The 16,674-nt window shown below is 40.6% G+C and overlaps 1 protein-coding gene and 1 long non-coding RNA gene across 3 annotated transcripts in view; both read right to left on the minus strand.

Moving 5' to 3' along the window:
- The window catches only part of LOC100453807 (E3 SUMO-protein ligase RanBP2), a 40,699-nt gene that overhangs the window by 18,452 nt on the left and 5,573 nt on the right, over positions 1–16,674 (minus strand). For both annotated transcript variants that reach the window (XM_054547239.2, XM_054547243.2), the window contains exons 5-9: positions 13,694–13,924; positions 13,202–13,347; positions 8,756–8,948; positions 2,649–2,736; positions 323–532 (exon numbers count right to left, since the gene is read on the minus strand). In XM_054547239.2, the coding sequence (XP_054403214.1) occupies positions 323–532; positions 2,649–2,736; positions 8,756–8,948; positions 13,202–13,347; positions 13,694–13,924 (868 nt within the window). The remainder of the gene's footprint in view (positions 1–322; positions 533–2,648; positions 2,737–8,755; positions 8,949–13,201; positions 13,348–13,693; positions 13,925–16,674) is intronic.
- On the minus strand, positions 5,024–8,749 carry LOC129057509 (uncharacterized). Its single transcript, XR_008522090.1, has 2 exons — positions 8,092–8,749; positions 5,024–7,760 (listed from the first exon to the last, which is right to left on the minus strand). It is a non-coding gene; the product is annotated as an uncharacterized LOC129057509 (long non-coding RNA).

Consider the following 16,674-nt stretch of genomic DNA (forward strand, 5'->3'; position numbering starts at 1 on the left):
GGTGGCGGGCACTTGTAATCCCGCTACTTGGGAGACTGAGGCAGCACAATCACTTGAACCCGGGAGGCAGAGGTTACAGTGAGCCGAGATTGCAACACTGAACTCCAGCGTGGAGGACAAGAGCAAAACTTGGTCTCAAAAACAACAACAACAACAAAAACTACATGCCACCCCCACAGCACCACATTCAAACTCCCCCCAGCCCAACCCACACACGAAAGGAATACACAAAAATATTAAGTCATTATTTCTGGGTAATAAGATTATGGGCAATTTATAAGAATTAAGACACAGACCGTTTCCTCTGAAACATATAACTTACCAACATCATATCTAGCCAAATCTTCAAGCTCTGGTTCTTGTATATCAATGTTTCCAATATCATCGCTACCAAGAAAAGATGTATCCTTAGGTGACTGACTAGAAAACAGAGCATCATATAATGCAGACTGCCCGCTTTTGTTGGCAAAAGTTTCAACAACCTCTTTTAAAAAATCTTGCTTGCCACGACTTAAGTTTAGCAACATGTGCCCTGAAAAAAAAATTTATTTCCATCACTTTAAAAATACAGATTGTATTTGCTCACATTGTCTCATTTGTATACCCAAAGGGGAAATAACATGATTATTGCAGACCTAACCCTCCAACCCAAAAAATACAGCTGGACAACAAAACGGGTGCTTATGTAGAAAATGAAAAGAGTACAGGTTTAATATTCTCAGTATCTACAGAAGACAGCAGAAGGGGGAAAAAAGACAGGAATGTGTATGAAAAATGCCAAACATATTTGCATTTTAGATGAAAAGGTCTGGATTTAAGTGGCCATAGGAGAACAGGGACAAGCTCTTATTCTCTGATCTGATACACTGATTTCTAAATCTGGCTGATCAGAATCCTCCTTTAAACAGCTTTTAAGAATTATTTCCGGCTGGGCACGGTGGCTCATGCCTGTAATCCCAGCACTTTGGGAGGCCAAGCTGGGCAGATAATGAGGTCAGGAGATCGAGACCATCCTGGCTAACACAGTGAAACTCCATCTCTACTAAAAATACAAAAAAAAAGATTAGCCAGCCATGGTGGCGGGCGCCTGTAGTCCCAGCTACTGGGGAGGCTGAGGGAGGAGAACGGCGTGAACCCGGGAGGCAGAGCTTGCAGTGAGCCAAGATCACACCACTGCACTCCAGCCTGGGCGACAGAGTGAGACTCTGTCTAAGGAAAAAAAAAAAAAAAAAAAAAAAAAAAGAATTATTTCCAGGCCTCTTTGCCAGAGATTTTTATTCCATAGGTTTACAGTAAGCAATCAAAAAATCATAGTCCTCGGATAAAGTACTGATACATGCTATAACGCAGATGACCCTTGAAAACCTTGCTAAATGAAAGAAGCCAGTCACAAAAGACCACATACTATATGATTCCACTTATGTGAAATGTTCAGAATAGGCAAACCTACAGAAACAGATTAGCGGTTGCCAAGGCTGAGAGGTTTGAGTAAAATGGGGAGTAACTGCTAATAGGTACGGAATTCCTCATGGAGTGATGAAAATCTTCTAAAACTGATTGTCGTGACAATGGTAATACTCTATGAACATACTAAAACCCACTGAACTGTACACTTTAAATGGGTGAAGCGTATGGTATACGAATTATATTTCAATTGAACTTTTTTTAAAAACCCTCCTTCGAGTTAATTCTGCTGGGCAATTAGGTTTGGTTACCACTACACAGTTGTGTCTCAGCACACTTACAGAGGCACCCTTGGGATGCCCAGATCAAAGACATAAAAAAAATATAGGCAATTTTTATCTAACTGTGACACCATGCAAAGGCACTTATGAGAGCCCTGCAAGGGTAGAAGAAAAAGAGAAAAGGAAAAAAGTAGAAAGTCACTTTAAGGATTGAAAGCCTAACTCCCACAAAAAAAGTGGGCTATGGAATAAAAGAGCAATGTGAGCTTTGGCCAACAGCCTAACTATATACCAAAGCTTATAATAACTTTAATATTACATCTTGTGCTCTTTACAAAATTCATCCAACTTTATATCAAAACTGCTCCTTATAGAAAGCATTATGTTTCTTCAGTTCACTGCTTGATTCAATGGCCACCTAACTACCTTAAAGTTTGTATCTTAGCAAAATCACAGGTAATATGCAACAGATCTTTAGGATTCATCCCAAGCCAAAAATGGGGGAAAAAATCCACAAATTCCAAGAGCCTAATACAAGGTAAGTATATATCTTCTATCTTCCTCACTATGCTCTCAGCTCTTTAAGACAGATCCATATCTTCTTCATCTTTATATCCCCACAGCAGTGTTTTTAGAATCAGCTGGTGTTAAATGGTTGGCAAATCAATAATTATACTTAGTTCAGGAAGTGACTAAATATTCAGGACAGAGGCTCTAGCAGCCAGATAAAGAAAGAGTTAAGAAATCCTCTCCACCTAGGAACACACAATATCAAATATTCATTTTTTTTAAAGAATGTGCTATTTCTTCACATCTCTTCCATACCTATTGCTCTTAACTGATACGGCAAAAAAATAATTTTGACAAATTATCTCCTGGACAGATGAAGATTTTATCATAAGACATGCCTTAACAGAAATTCCTTTTTCTTTTTAAATCAAATTAGTTTAATATTACTATTACCTGATTGGCTCAGTCGGTCACAGGCCAACATTCCCAGCAGATTTTGTCCAGCTTCACCTTTTATTAATTTAATCTTTGGTCTTGGAACCTAATAATTTTAGAATCAAAAATCTTAATTTGATGATACCCATACTTCTAATAGTAACATGGTCTTATCTATTACACTGTACTTTTTTTGATAATGAATAAACAGTTAACCATTAATTAAACTGAATTGGAAAAGACTGCAAAAACTGGGAACCAAGGAATTTATATAACCTATGAAAGACAGGCCAGGTACAGGCGTGGTGGCTCACACCTGTAATCCAACACTCTGGGAGGCCAAGGTGGGCTGATCACTTGAGGTCAGGAGTTCGACATCAGCCTGGCCAACATGGTGAAACCCAGTCTCTACTAAAAATAATTTTAAAAAAACGAAGAGCCAGGCGTGGTGGCACACATCTATTAATTCCAGCTACTTGGGAGGCTGAGGCACAAGGATAGCTTGAACCTGGGAGGCAGAGGTTGTAGTGAGCCAAGACCGTGCCACTGCACTTCAGCCTGGGTGAAAGAGTGAGACTCCATCTCAAAAAAAAAAAAAAAAAAAAAAAAAGAGCAGCCAGACATGGTGGCCCACACCTGTAATCCCAGCACTTTGGGAGGCCAAGGTGGGGGGATCGCTTGAGCCCAGAGTTCAAGACCAGCCTGAACAACACGGTGAGACCCTATCTCTAAAAAAAGTTGTTTTTAATTAGCCAGGCGTGGTGGCACACACCTGTGGTCCCAGCTACTCAGGAGGCTGAGGCAGGAGGATCACTTAAATCCAGGAGATCAAGGCTGCAGTGAGCCATGATCATGCCACTGTGCTCCAGCTTGGGAGACAGAGTGAGACCCTATCTCCAAAAAAAAGAAAAAAAAAAAAAAAAAGCATACACGGAGCAGTTCTGAGAAATTAGTTTCTACTAAAAGCACATTCATGTTATATTCAGAGAAATGGAAAATTTAATTACATTACTTTTCTACCCTGCATAAATAGGACAACAGCAGATGTTGTCCTATCTGAGTAGATATGACACCCTACTTTAAAAAGTACAGGTGAAATGACACTTGGAAATGCCACATTGTAGATAACACATTTTCAGAGTATGGATAATATGGGATAGCACTGGAATAAATGGGACAACCAGGAAATTAAAGAGATCCTAATGTAATAACCTGTGAAAACAAAAAAACATGATCAATAGAATGGTGAAGGGAAGACATGACAGCTGCCTTCAAATATTAAAATTATTTTATAAAAGCAATCATCAAAAGAAGAAACAAGACCAACAGGTAGAAGACTTGAAGAATATTTTTATTCTATATAAGGAAGTACCAAGAGCCAAACCACCTAAAGATGCACTGGGCTATCTTGAAAAGTAATGAATGTCCATCACTGAAAATGTCCAGTCATAGGCAATGCCCACTTACTAGAAACATGCCAAAAGTAACTATATGGGTGACTAGAGCATCGGCTTTTAATTCTATCACCACTTTCTTAATTGGTGGTGGAAATGTAATTTGATACAACCTCTTTAGGGTTAGATATTTGGCAGCAGCTCTAAAAATTATAAATGCACAGATATACTTTGATACTGCAATTCTTTCAGGAATTCATGGCACAAGTTAATCATTGCTAAATTACTTGAAGTAGCATTAAAAAAAAAAAGTAAAAGCAAGCTAATGTCCTGGTTTTAGGACCCTGGTTTTAAAAACTCCAAAGCTACAGTACATCCACACAATAGAATAATATGCAAGCATCCAAACTAATGAGAATGCCCTTTATATATACTGACATGGACATATCTCCAAGATACAGTTAATGGAAATAAAGTAAATGCAATCTTCAAATGTTTTCCTCCTTCTTTTAAAGACGGGGGATGTATGTGTGTTTACTTGGAGATGCATACAACATTTCCTGAAGAATACACAAGAAAGCAATAACATTAGTTTCTTTGGGAGTGAAGAAAGTAAATAACTAGGGAACAGAAAGGAGTCTTCATAGCATATTCTTAAGAGCCACCAGAATTTTAAACCATGTATATATAATTCTTTCCAAACATGCTCATTTTTCAAAATATATGATTTATGAACCTAAAAGCTTCTGATTTTGAATTTTAGAAATATTCGTATCGGCTATCCTTTTACTCACAAGTTTTCTAAACATCATGTCAAAGTTTGTCATCTATATGTTGAAAAGAGCACACAAAATAAACAAAATGTTGACATCATTCTTTTTGTTTTCAAACTGACCTCAATTCATAAACCCGGCCTCTTTTACAAAATTATTCAACAGTTGAATTTGTGACCAGTTAATTAGTTGTGAATCCACTCAATCAAATCATCTCAATTCACTATTTCCTTTTTTTTTTTTTTTGAGATGGAGTCTAGCTCTGTCGCCAGGCTGGAGTGCTGCAGCGGCAATATCTTGGCTCACTGCAACCTCCACCTCCTGGTTTCAAGCAATTCTCCTGTCTCGGCCCCTCAAGTAGCTGGGACTACAGGCACCCGCCACCATGTGTGGCTAATTTTTATATTTTTAGTAGAGATCGGGTTTGACCATGTTGGTCAGGATGGTCTCGAACTGCTGACCTCAAGTGATCCGCCCACCTCAGCTTCCCAAAGTGCTGGGATTATAGGCGTGAGCCACCGCGCCTGGCTATTTCCTCATCTTAACTAAAAGGTTTCAAGATACTTTGTTAAATACCTAGCTGCAATGCAGATGTACTTACTAGAACCACAGTATTCCTCTGATTAAGAGTCTGAAAATCTTGCCATAAAAGTCAGCCAATTCTTAAATACCCAAATGCCAGCACATAACCTACATTTTATGCTTATAATCATTTGATCATTGAGCTTTAAAATAAACTGATAAAATAAAATACAAGCATCTAAGATGTTTCTATTATATATTCATTCTACAGAAATATGTAGTAGTTAAAGACTGAGGTAGGTATCTCTGTGCTGAAGTGGAACAATGAAGAAACATTTAGAAAAGCAAGGCATCTGGCAATAGGTAAAGCACACCCACATTGAGGCACAATATTTTTTAAAAGCAGAGAAAGAATGTATTGCACATTTGCATATGCAAAAAATATTTCTGAACACCCAAGAAACTCCTAACAGTAGTTGTCATCTAGGAAAGGAGACCTGAGTGAATGGATTAAGAGGGAAACTAACTTTTTATTATTAAAAGTTCACAGTCAGGTGTGGTGGCTCATACCTGTAATCCCAGCACTTTGGGAGGGCAAGGCAGAAGGATCACTTGAAGCCAGGAGTTCAAGACCAACCAGCCTGGGAAACATAGCAAGACCTTGTCTTTACAAAAAATTTAACAATGTAGCCAGGCATGGTGGCAGGCACCTGTAGTCCCAGCTACTGAGCTGAGGCTGAAGCAGGAGAGGATCGCTTGAGCCCAGGAGTTCGAGGATACAGTGAGCTATGATCGTGCCACTGCACTCCAGCCAGAGCAACAAGAGTGAGACTCTGCCTCCCAAAACTACATATCAGAAAATTTTAGGCTGTGCACAGTAGCTCACACCTATAATCCCAGAACTCTGGGAAGCTCGAGCCCAGTTCAGCGTTACAGTGAGCTACGATTACGCAACTGCACTCCAGCCTGGGTGACACAGCAAGACTCTAATAGACACACAGACAGATAAATTTTAAAGTTTCCATTAAAAATAAGAACTATTGGCAGGGCGCGGTAGCTCATGCCTGTAATGCCAGCACTTTGAGAGGCCAAGGTGGGCGGATCATGAGGTCAGGAGATTGAGACCATCCTGGCTAACACGGTGAAACCCCATCTCTACTGAAAATACAAAAAAATTAGCCGGGCGTGGTGGTGGGTGCCTGTAGTCCCAGCTACTCGGGAGGCTGAGGTAGAAGAATGGTGTGAACCCAGGAGGCGGAGCTTGCAGTGAGCCGAGGTCGTGCCACCGTGCTCCAGCCTGGGCGACAGAGTGAGACTCCGTCTCAAAAAAAATAAAATAAATAAAAATAAGAACTATCAGTTACTCGAGAATTTCTATAAGAAACTTTTAATGTTTGTATTACCTAGTGAACCTCACTAAATCCATTAATTTTCACTAATCCATTCCTTACGAACACAGAAGTTTCTACTGAGCATTTTAAATATTAGTACTTAACATGTGAACTGTCTATCAATGGTGCTTTTAAAAGATTTACAGGCCAGGCTCGGTGGCTCATGCCTGTAATCCCAGCACTTTGAGAGGCCGAGTCGGGTGGATCACGAGGTCAGAAGATCGAGACCATCCTGGCTAACATGGTGAAACCCCGTCTCTACTAAAAAATACAAAAAATTAGCCCGGCATGGTGGTGTGTGCCTGTAATCCCAGATACATGATAGGCTGAAGCAGGAGAATCACTTGAACCCAGGAGGCACAGGTTGCAGTGAGCTGAGATTGCGCCACTGCACTCCAGCCTGGTGACAGAGTGAGACTCTGTCTCAAATAAAAATAAAAAGATTTATATTAGGCAGGGCATGGTGGCTCACTGCCTGTAATCCCAGCACTTTGAGAGGCCGAGGCGCACAGATCACCTGAGGTCAGGAGTTCGAGACCAGCCTGACCAACATGGAGAAACCCCGTCTCTACTAAAAATACAAAATTAGACGGGGGTGGTGGCGCGTGCCTGTTATCCCAGCTACTTGGGAGACTGAAGCAGGACAATCACTTGAACCTGGGAGGTGGAGGTTGCAGTGAGCCAGATGGCGCCATTACACTCCAGCCTGGGCAACGAGAGCAAAACTCCGTCTCAAAAAGAAAAAAAGATTTATATTAGAAGGAGGGGCCTTCTCTAAAAGTAATGAATCCTTTTTTTCCCTCCCCAAGCAAAAAATCCTTCTCTAAAATTAACAATCATTTTTCTAAGCCAGGTTTAATGCTTTTTTGGAAGACTGCTTATTTCTTTTCCTTTCAAAAGTTATGCAAGCTCATTAAAAAAAAAAAAAAAAAAAGGCCGGGAGTGGTGGCTCACGCCTGTAATCCCAGCACTTTGGGAGGCCGAGGCGGGTGGATGACTAGGTCAGGAGATTGAGACCATCCTGGCTAACACGGTGAAACTCCGTCTCTACTAAAAGAACAAAAAAAAAATTAGCCAGGCATGGTGGCGGGTGCCTGTAGTCCCAGCTACTCGGGAGGCTGAGGCAGGAAAACGGCATGAACTCGGGAGGCGGAGCCTGCAGTGAGCCGAGATCGTGCCACTGCACTCCAGCCTGGGCGACAGAGCGAGACTCCGTCTCAAAAAAGGCCAGGCGCAGTGGCTCGCGCCTGTAATCCCAGCACTTTGGGAGACCAAGGCAGGTAGATCACGAGGTCAAGAGATTGCAACCATCCTGGCCAACATGGTGAAACCCCGTCTCTATTAAAAATACAAACAATTAGCTGGGCGTGGTAGCACGGACCTGTAGTCCCAGCTACTCAGGAGGCTGAGGCAGGAGAATCACTTGAACCCAGGAGGTGGAGGTTGCAGTGAGCCGAGATCACGCCACTGCACTCCAGCCTGGCGACAGAGAGAGACTTGGTCTCAAAAAAAATAAAAAAATAAAAAATAAGAAAAGGTTTTATGTTTTCAAGATTAATAGATATACTGTTACATATACACAATACAGTCATAAATGTTATATACATGTTTTTCAATTAACATGTTAAATTGCAATCATATTCTTCTATCATAGGTTATAAAGCCACTGCCCTACATCTACTTATTAGGATTTTGTCCAAGTAACACATCTTTTTGAATCAAGCTTTACCCATAATACGAGATTACATCTTTATCATGTTCCCAAAAATCGCAGAGTAAAAAGATTAAACTCTTCAAATCTGTCTACAAACAAATCATGGCTATGGAGGCTTTCAACAAGAGTGCACTCAACATCCCTGTTTCACCAGCCTCACCAGTACTGTGTATGCTTAGTTATTTTCCACTGTATCAAATTGACTATTTCATTTTAACTTTAATTCCACAGGTTTGTTCACATCCTGTCATTACATACCAGAGCACACCTTCATTTAAAACACATCAAGACTCAGTGAAATGTCAATTGCTCCTACAAGTGGAAGACTTACCTGAAATGCTATGAGATAGCACAATGCAGCCAGCTCAGAAAGAGCTCGCCATTGAACATTACTATGCTGACCCATCTTCAAAAGCAGAGAACCAGCATGCATGTAGAAATGTCCTTTCATTTCTAAGAAAGTAGCTGACAGTTCATCATTTCCACCCAAAGAAGATTTCACAGACTGAAGAGCACTACCAAAACTGTAATATGAAAATATCAAACAGATAATACACACTTACTGCACTGTGAATAATCATGGTTTATTTAATTCAGAACAAAATAAACATTTTATTTCAAGCTTCATCTTCCACATTCAACTTCTAATAATTCTTATTCCCCATGTTATAAATTATGAATCATCTAATGCTTATTTTTATCCTGCATGCTTCCTATACTTCATGCTTAACCTCTCAAATGATGTCTTATTCCCAGTTATTTCCAGCCCTCCAATCACAGATAAATATAAGATTAGTGATTATAGGTGCACATTTCAAAATAAACCAGGAGAAAATTGGGAGACTATTTTGTAGCTTCTTCCTGATCATATAATTTCATTATTTAATTAACAGTTGTAATTTCTCAAATTAGACATACCATTTCCAAATTAGAAGTAAATAACTGACAGGTATTTGAGTATCAATACAGTAATTGCTCTCTTTACTACACAGATCATTACAGCGTTAAATAAATTGTCTTCCTTTTTTTTTTTTTTTTTGAGACGGAGTCTCTCACTATCGCCTGGGCTTGAGTGCAATGGCACGATCTAAGCTCACTGCAACCTCCACCTCCTAGGTTCAAGTGATTCTCCTGACTCAGCCACCTGAGTAGCTGGGATTACAGGTGCCTGCCACCATGCCCCGCTAAACTTTTTTTATATTTTTAGTAGAGACAGGGTTTCACTATGTTGGCCAGGCTGGTCTCGAACTCCTCACCTCATGATCCACCCGCCTCAGCTTACCAATGTGCTGAGATTACAGGCATAAGCCACTACGCCTGGCCTATTATTTGTAATCTATATTCTAAATTAGTTCTTCTAAATCCTAATGTTTCTCCAAATCCTCACTTTGGAAGAAAAGTAAAAGCCAAAAGGAAACACTTAAACGTGAAGCATGATTTTAAAGTGGCTTACAATAAAGCAGCCAGAGCAAGTGAGGTCTAAAGATCTCTGAGGGTGCTCAAAAACCCCTTCAGGGGATCCATGAAGTTAAAATTACTTTCACAATCATACCAAAAAAAATTTATATTTTACATACTCATTCTCTCATGTATGTAGAGCTGAGTTTTTTTGTTTTTGTTTTTGTTTTTGGAGACAGAATCTCGCTCTGTCACAAGGTTGGAGTGCAGTGGCACAATCTTCGCTTACTGCAACCTCTGACTCCCAGGTTCAAGCAATTCTTCTACCTCAGCCTCCCGAGTAGCTGGGACTATAGGCGCGTGCCAACATGCCCGGCTAATTTTTTGTATTTTTAGTAGAGACAAGGTTTCACCGGTGTTAGCTGGGATGGTCTCGATCTCCTGACTTTGTGATCCATCTGCCTCGGCCTCCCAAAGTGCTGGGATTACAGGCCTGAGCCACCATGCCCCGCTGAGCTGAGTTTTCTAGAAGCTTCATGACATGTAATAGTTTTACAGACTGAAAGAGGAAGTAAATGAGAACCTAGCTATGTTCTACTAAGCGAGACATTAAAAAGATTTACAAAAATGCAAAAACAATGACACTTTTCTGACTAGTTTTTTGCTGTTGGAAAATAATTATTTTTCATAAAAAATGCTATTATTGGCCCTGTGCGGTGGCTCACACATGTAATTCCAGCACTTTGGGAGGCTGAGGCGGGTGGATCACCTGAGGTCAGGAGTTCAAGACCAGCCTAGCCAACATGGTGAAACCCCATCTCTACTAAAAATACAAAAAATTAGCCAGGCGTGGAGGTGGGCACCTGTAATTCCAGCTACTTGGGAGGCTGAGGCAGGAGAATCGCTTGAACCTGCGAAGCAGAGGTTGCAGTGATCCGAGATCACACTGTTGCACTCTAGCCTGGGCAACAAGAGCAAAACTCTGTCTCAAAAAAAAAAAAAAAAAAGCTATTATTATTAACACACAATAGGGCTTATTACATTTTTAATGGATTACATATTTTTTATTTCTTTTAATTTCTAATGTAATAAACACTGATAGAAATAACCCACATACGGCCAGGTGCAGTGACTCAGATCTGCAATCCCAGCACTTTGGAAGGCCAAGGAAGGCGGATCACGAGGTCAAGAGATTGAGACCTCCCAGTACTTTGGGAGGCCAAGGTAGGCGGATCAAGAGGTCAAGAGATCGAGACCAGCTGGGCGCGGTGGCTCATGCCTGTAATCCCAGCGCTTTGGGAGGCCAAGGCGGGTGGATCACAAGGTCAGGAGATCAAGACCATCCTGGCTAACAAGGTGAAACCCCATCTCTACTAAAAATACAAAAAATTAGCTGGGTGTAGTGGCGGGCACCTGTAGGCCCAGCTACTTGAGAGGCTGAGGCAGGAGAATGGCGTGAACCCTGGAGACAGAGCTTGCAGTGAGCCAAGATGGCGCCACTGCACTCCAGCCTGGGCGACAGAGCGAGACTCCGTCTCAAAAAAAAAAAAAAAAAAAAAAAAAAGATCGAGACCATCCTGGCCAACATGATGAAACCCTGTTCCTACTAAAAATACAAAAATTAGCCAGGTGTGGGCTGGGCATGGTGGCTCATGCCTGTAATCCCAACACTTTGGGAGGCCAAGGAGGGCAGATCATGAGGTCAGGAGATCGAGATCATCCTGGCTAACACGGTGAAACTCCGTCTCTACTAAAAATACAAAAAAATTAGCCGATCGTGGTGGTGGGCGCCTGTAGTCCCAGCTACTCAGGAGGCTGAGGCAGAAGAATGGCATGAACCTGGGAGGCAGAGCTTGCAGTGAGCCGAGATTGCGCCACTGTACTCCAGCCTGGGTGACAGAGCGAGACTCTGTCTCAAAAAAAAAAAAAAAAAAATTAGACAGGTGTGGCGGTGGGCACCTGTAGTCCCACCTATTCAGGAGACAGAGACAAAAGAATCACTTGAACCCAGGAGGCAGAGGTTGCAGTGAGCTGAGACTGCGCCACTGCATGCCAGCCTGGTGAGAGCAAGACTCAGTCTCAAAAAAAAAAAAAGAGATTGAGACCATCCTGAACTCCGTCTCTACTAAACATACAAAAATTAGCTGGGCGTGGTGGTGTGCACCTGTGGTCCCAGCTACTCGGGAGGCTGAGGCAGGAGAATTGCCTGAACCCAGGAGGCGGAGGTTACAGTGAGCCAAGGTCGTGCCACTGCACTCCAGCCTGGTGACAGAGCAAGACTCCATCTCAAAAAAAAAAAAAGAAAGAAAGAAAAAAAGGAACCCACATACAAAGATCTTTGAAGTCCTTAAGAAAAATGTAAATTGGGACCAAAAAATTTGAGTATACAAAGAATACAAAATAAAACATCCTACATGTTTTCTAAAATAATCTTAAAGTTATGTTAGTTCTTTTAGATACTGCTCTTACCCTACCAATTTAGGACACTATGTACTTTTTCAAGAAAATTACCTACTCCCTGCACTCAGTGAAATGAACTTCTTTCCTTATACCAGATGGGGAAATAAATTAACTTCCAAACAAATGGACAGCCTAAACTAGCAATCAGTAAACTTTTTCTACAAAAAGGAGGAGAATACTAATCTGGCTTTACAGGCATACAATCTCTGCTGCAACCACTCAACTCCAACCTTGTAGTATGTAAGCAGCCACAGACAATACATAAACAGAGGCATGCTGTATTCCAATAAATATTAACAAAATTAGGCAGGGGCCATATTTGGCCCACAAGCTCTAATCAACCCCTGCTCTAAACTAACATCTTTATACAAATCCAAGTGATGTTTTTGTTCAATGGAATTTATTTTCAAAATGGAGACACTGGTTTTCAAAATCAAAATTTAGGAAAAAAGGTAAATCACATAGTTGAGTTCTTTTGTTTCTTAGCTAAAACAGTATTCTCTGAAATACTAGTGATGCTAAGTGCTTATACTAGTACATGTGAACCTAGCCATCTGATGACAGATGAACTTTAATTTTCACTCAAGATTATACTATTATAAAAAATAAAATATGAAATGCAGTTAGAACATTCATTTTAAGCTTGACCATGACAAAACTGAGTATTTAACCATAACGCTAATTTTAATCAAGCTTGAACTATAAGAGTTCTCTAAAAAGGAAAGTCACATAAAACCAATTAGAACTTCCCCATAAAAGAAGAAAAATAAGATTGCCTCCTAGTGGTTCACTGTATTAACTATAACTCTTAGGTACATTATAGAAATAATGATTCAGTAAAGAAGTTTACAGCAATGAACTTACTGCAAAAAGAAAAACTGCAATTTATACTAAAACATTCTCCTCAAAGTCAACGTACCTTTCCAGTAATTCTCTACTTTCCTGCACGTCTCTAGTGGAAAGCGTAAGAAGCATAAGATTAGCATAGGCCAGCAGTAAGTCTGTATTGGTTGCTCGCCAGTCACTTTTATCAGACTCCAAACACTGTAAAGACTCCAGATATTCCTATTTTGTGGAATTAACAGTAAGTTACAAAACTTAATCAAATGTTAAGAAATTAACCATTTTATGCCTACAAATTCCTTTTCTCACTCCAACCACGTTTGTAAAACTATATTGATTTTTACATCAACCTTAAAATGAAAACACCAAAAATATATACACTTATCATAGTTATCTCCCCAATCTTCCCATTATAAATTTAACTGATCCCCTGGTAAAAATTTCATTTTATAACTGTTCTACATAAATAAAAGAAATTTAAGTCCAGCAGGGCACTGCTGCTTTAGTACAAAAAGATGTATGCTAATTGCCTACATAGAAATGTAAAGACCCAATAGCTTTTATCTACCTTAAGGGTCTGTACAACACACGAATTCCATTCTAAACTTGAACGCAAAGCTGTGTTCCTCCCTGCCTCATGGCAGTGGGCCACAGCATCCTTCAATCTTTTATTTGAGCGATACAACTCCACTAGCCGGATATTCACATGGACATCATCAGGTCTTACATAAAGTTCTGACTGAATCAAGTCAAAAAGTTTATTCCATCCATCTTCACCTTCACAATCTAGAAGCTGTTCCTATTTAGAGGGGAAAAAGAAAAATTATTAGATTAACACTTGTGCAATTTTAAACAAGTCATGCTCCCAAAGAGCACCATTCCACTATGTCTAGTTTTACGATGATGCCACCAAAAACACCATCCTATATACCTTATTCGTCCCTTCTGAGAGTTGCTTACAACCCAGAAACTAAGCCTCAAGAACTGTATGTGAAGAAAAGCATCTGTGATTACTGCAGTAGCTCACACTCTCTTCAGAGACTACCACGACTATTGCCACACATCCCTGTCCAACTGAGTCACCACCAGAAGCCTAGACCTCCCCAGTCAATCCTCAGCAACAAGGTCTTTATCTTCAAACTGCTTGCTCTGTATCTCCTTAAATCTGACTCAATCCTGCATCCCCTCTCCTCCCACTGTTCTGTTACCTTCATCATCATCTCAAAGTACTGTCATCACCTCCTGACCTTAAATGAAGACAGTATCATCTCAGGATAACCCCCACTACCATGATGGCTTTTTCTCTCTGAACTTACATACAAGGAGAGGAAGTAGGGTTTGTGGCCACTCACTTCTCATTTGCGATGCTCTTCCATCAGCCTCTCAAGAAGCTAGGAGCACAGGCATGCACCACCATGCCCGGCTAATTTTTTTTTAACGTTCTGTAGAGATGGGGTCTTGCCATGTGGCCCAGGCTGACTACTCAGTTCCTTAATCACCTCATCTCCAGTGATGTTATCCTCCACTCCAACCTCAAACATCCACTTGCCACTGACACAAGTCTTCAAAATCTGTATTTTGGTCATACCACCGAAACCACCATACCACCCTTCTTATTCTTCCACCTCACTGAGGGCCTACATACCCTTACTTTCAGAAATATACTTCTCCACCACATGACAAGTTCCCTTCAAGACAATAACATCATCAAGTTTTAAACACCTGTAAACACATATAAATACACACACTTTCTTCTGTCAGGCAAAAAATGCTATAATCCCTTATATCCATAATTACTGTTTGCTTACAGATTCCTTCAACTAATTCCCTCTTTTCCTCAGAAGAACCCTCCCAACTGGTTTCTGTGTGCTTAGATTTGGGAAATCATAACCCCAAGCTAACTGATTTCATTTTCATTATCTCAACCATCAAACTGGTGCTGCCTAAAACAAAATATCATTTTAGTACTAACAGACTCACTTTCTCCACTCCCTGACACTTCATACCTCCTCCTATTTCCTCAGCTTCCCCATACCTTCCTTTGACCCTCACTTTCAACCTATAACCTAGATTCATCCTTCACTGAGAAACTTGATGCTATCACACATAAATTCCATTTTACCTTACCTACTTAAATTCGTCTTTCCCCAACTCTCAAGACCAAGCCGCCCATTAGTACTCTGTATTTCATTCCCCTCTCTCCTTTATCAATTTCTCCTCTTCTGGATGAGACGGATGATACCCTGGCCTCTCCCTATTGCAAAAGCCCTAGTCTTTGACTCTATGTTAAAAATTTTTTTAAAAACCACTATGAGTGCTTTTAAAAAGTTCTATCTCATACTTGAGAGAAAAAGCCTTCTCAACAGTAATACTCTCATTCATTAAACAAACGTCAGAAACTGTTTACCTTAGCAAGCCTTAAATGTTAGGAGAAATGGAATTACTCTGCATGACAGTTATAAATCTCATGGATTTCAATTCCAAAAAAAAAAAAAAAAAAATCTGATACAGGAAAGGTGTAACAGTGCCTTCAAGTTATTAAAGAAAATCTTTAAAGAATGCTTCAAAGTATCTAACTTGTTATACTGCAAGAAAAGAATCCCCCTATCATTACATATGTTCTTTAACACTACCGACACCAGATTAACTGGATTGCCACGCCCAATATGGGAATTACGTTTGAGGCATAACTCCTAAGAGAGTAAAGAAATCTGCACAATTAGACCTCACGTTTTAGACTAATATTTAAAATCCAGCTGCTTATTACTGGGGAGAAAAACTTATCAGTAATTTTTATCTTTGGAAGCATTTTCAATGCTTTTTCAGCTTCAAAAATCTGTACATGACTGTTCATAGCAGATGAACAATAGCCAAAACCTAGAAATAACCAAAATGCCCCTCAAAAGTGAATGGTTAAGGCTGGGCACAGTGGCTCACACCCGTAATCCCAGCACTTTGGGAGGCCGAAGTGGGTGGATCACCTGAGAACCCGGGAGGCAGAAGTTGCAGTGAGCCGAGATAGCACCACTGCACTCCAGCATGGGCGACAGAGCAAGACTGTCTCAAAAAAAAAAAAAAATAGTGGATGGTTAAATTGTGGACCATGAAATACTACTCAGAAGTAAAGGAACCAACTATGGATATACAAAACTTATATGGATCACAAATGGTATTATGCTGACTGAACAAGCCAACCTCAAAAGGTCACATGCTTGGCCGGGCGCGGTGGCTCACGCCTGTAATCCTAGCACTTTGGGAGGCTGGGGTGGGCAGATCACGTGAGGTCAGGAGTTCAAGACCAGCCAGGCCAACATGGTGAAACCCTGTTTCTACTAAAAATACAAAAATAAGTGGGACATGGTAACATGTGCCTGTAGTCCCAGCTACCCGGAAGGCTGAGGCAGGAGAATCGCTTGAACCTGGGAGGTGGAGGTGGCAGTGAGCTGAGATTGCGCCAGTGAACTCCAACCTGGGCAACAGAGCAAGACTCTGTCTCAAAAAAAATGAAAAAAGAAAAAAAAAAGTCACACACTTCATGATGACATTTAC

The sequence above is a fragment of the Pongo abelii genome, chromosome 12 (genome assembly GCF_028885655.2).
Source record: "Pongo abelii isolate AG06213 chromosome 12, NHGRI_mPonAbe1-v2.0_pri, whole genome shotgun sequence".
Lineage (NCBI taxonomy): Eukaryota > Metazoa > Chordata > Mammalia > Primates > Hominidae > Pongo > Pongo abelii.